Below are 1,560 nucleotides of genomic sequence, written 5' to 3'. Positions count from 1 at the left end.
TTATTATTATTATTATTATTATTATCATTTCCACAGCTGCTAACGGAATCCCAGCAGCTAATTTCCCTGTAATGCATATTCAGGTCAGTCCTCAAAGTACAAAAGACAGACATACAAAACCTGCAGTGTCATATCTTTTTGAAGTCGTTTTCATTCTGGCAAAGGAGACTTTTTAACCCACTGTCGACCATTCAGAGAGCAAACTGGATATTATATTACAGTTCTTTAGACTTACATGTTACATTTAAACAAACATTATCATTTTCCATTATCTTTACACAAAAAGTATGGTTTTCCATGAATGCTATAAGCTTAAACGAGCATTACTGTTTTCTTAGAACACTATGACTACACACAGTCTTTACAAAAGGTTAAGGACCTCTTACAAAAGTACACTCAAAATAAAAACCAGGAAATCAAATTATGCCTTCTTTGACACACATTTAATTCATCAATTCATAAGTGCAAAAAAGAAATTTAATCATAATTGAGACCGAAATGCGTAATTCCCAGCGCTCAAAAGGGACCCATCCTCAAAATCGAAAATCACAAAAGAAAGGGTCTCAAAACGTCTCAGCAATATCAAAGAAAAAGACCAGTTTAAGTTCGTGAATGTCAATGGAATTGTCAGAAGTGCATGTGTCCACCATTCACGGCAAGGCAGTCAAGGTATCTTGACAGGGCAGCCGTACCTGCAGGAGATCTTTCGATCTCTGGTCATCACGGCGCTGCAGCAGATTGGGCCTGCTGCTGTCCTTCAGGACGACAACGCCACGCCACACAGGTCCTGGGCGTCAACGCCTTCGTGCTGCAGGCGAGGATTACCCACATGGTTTGGCCAGACAACAGTGCAGACGTCAATCCTATTGAACAGTTGTAGGCTGCGCTTGATCGGAGAGTTCGGGAGAACTACCTTTTGCCCGCCAGCAGCTGCTTGGATGGCAGTAACAAAAATGGGACGGCATTCCCCACTCCTTTCTTTTGTGATTTTCAATTTTGAGGGTAGGTCCCTTTTGAGCGCTGGAAATCATGCTTTTCAGTTTCGATTGCGGTGAAATTTCGTTGTTGCACTCATGGATTGATGAGTTAAATGTATGTCAAAGAATGAATGATATGATTTGCTGGTTTTTATTTTTCGTGCACTTTTGCAAGTGGTCCTTAGCTTTTTGTGAAGACTGTATAAAAGAGTATCATGACCTCGCAGGCTTTCGTATGAGCAATCACCAAAATAAATTCATATCCCCCCCCCCCTCCCCCAATTGGTCCACAATTATTTACTATGCAACACAAGCCTTTTTCACAATGAGGGATTATGTGCAGATCATCATCATCAGAAAAAAAAAAAAAGGACGCAAAAAATAATACACTGAACGTTTAGCTTCTTTAACCGACTCACACATTTATAAGACTTTATAATATCACAAACACAGTTTAACATTTTTCTTTTTCTGCCATGTATGCCACTCCTGGCACACACACACCCTCCCCCATATCCTCCATCCTACTCGCCCATCCTCCACCCTGCTCCTTCTTTCTCTATCCTCCATTCTCCCATCCTCC

General features: G+C 40.9%; 1 protein-coding gene across 1 annotated transcript in view; it reads left to right on the top strand.

Moving 5' to 3' along the window:
• The window catches only part of LOC101845214, a gene marked incomplete at its 5' end in the record, with an annotated part of 33,865 nt that overhangs the window by 28,225 nt on the left and 4,080 nt on the right, over positions 1-1,560 (top strand). The window contains 1 exon segment of the mRNA XM_005113079.3: positions 37-83. Coding sequence (XP_005113136.2) covers positions 37-83 — 47 coding nt within the window.

Source organism: Aplysia californica, unplaced genomic scaffold, assembly GCF_000002075.1.
Source record: "Aplysia californica isolate F4 #8 unplaced genomic scaffold, AplCal3.0 scaffold01599, whole genome shotgun sequence".
NCBI classification, from domain to species: domain Eukaryota; kingdom Metazoa; phylum Mollusca; class Gastropoda; order Aplysiida; family Aplysiidae; genus Aplysia; species Aplysia californica.
The sequence above is the reverse complement of the archived record's forward strand: the minus strand, read 5'-3'. Positions and strand labels throughout refer to the sequence as shown.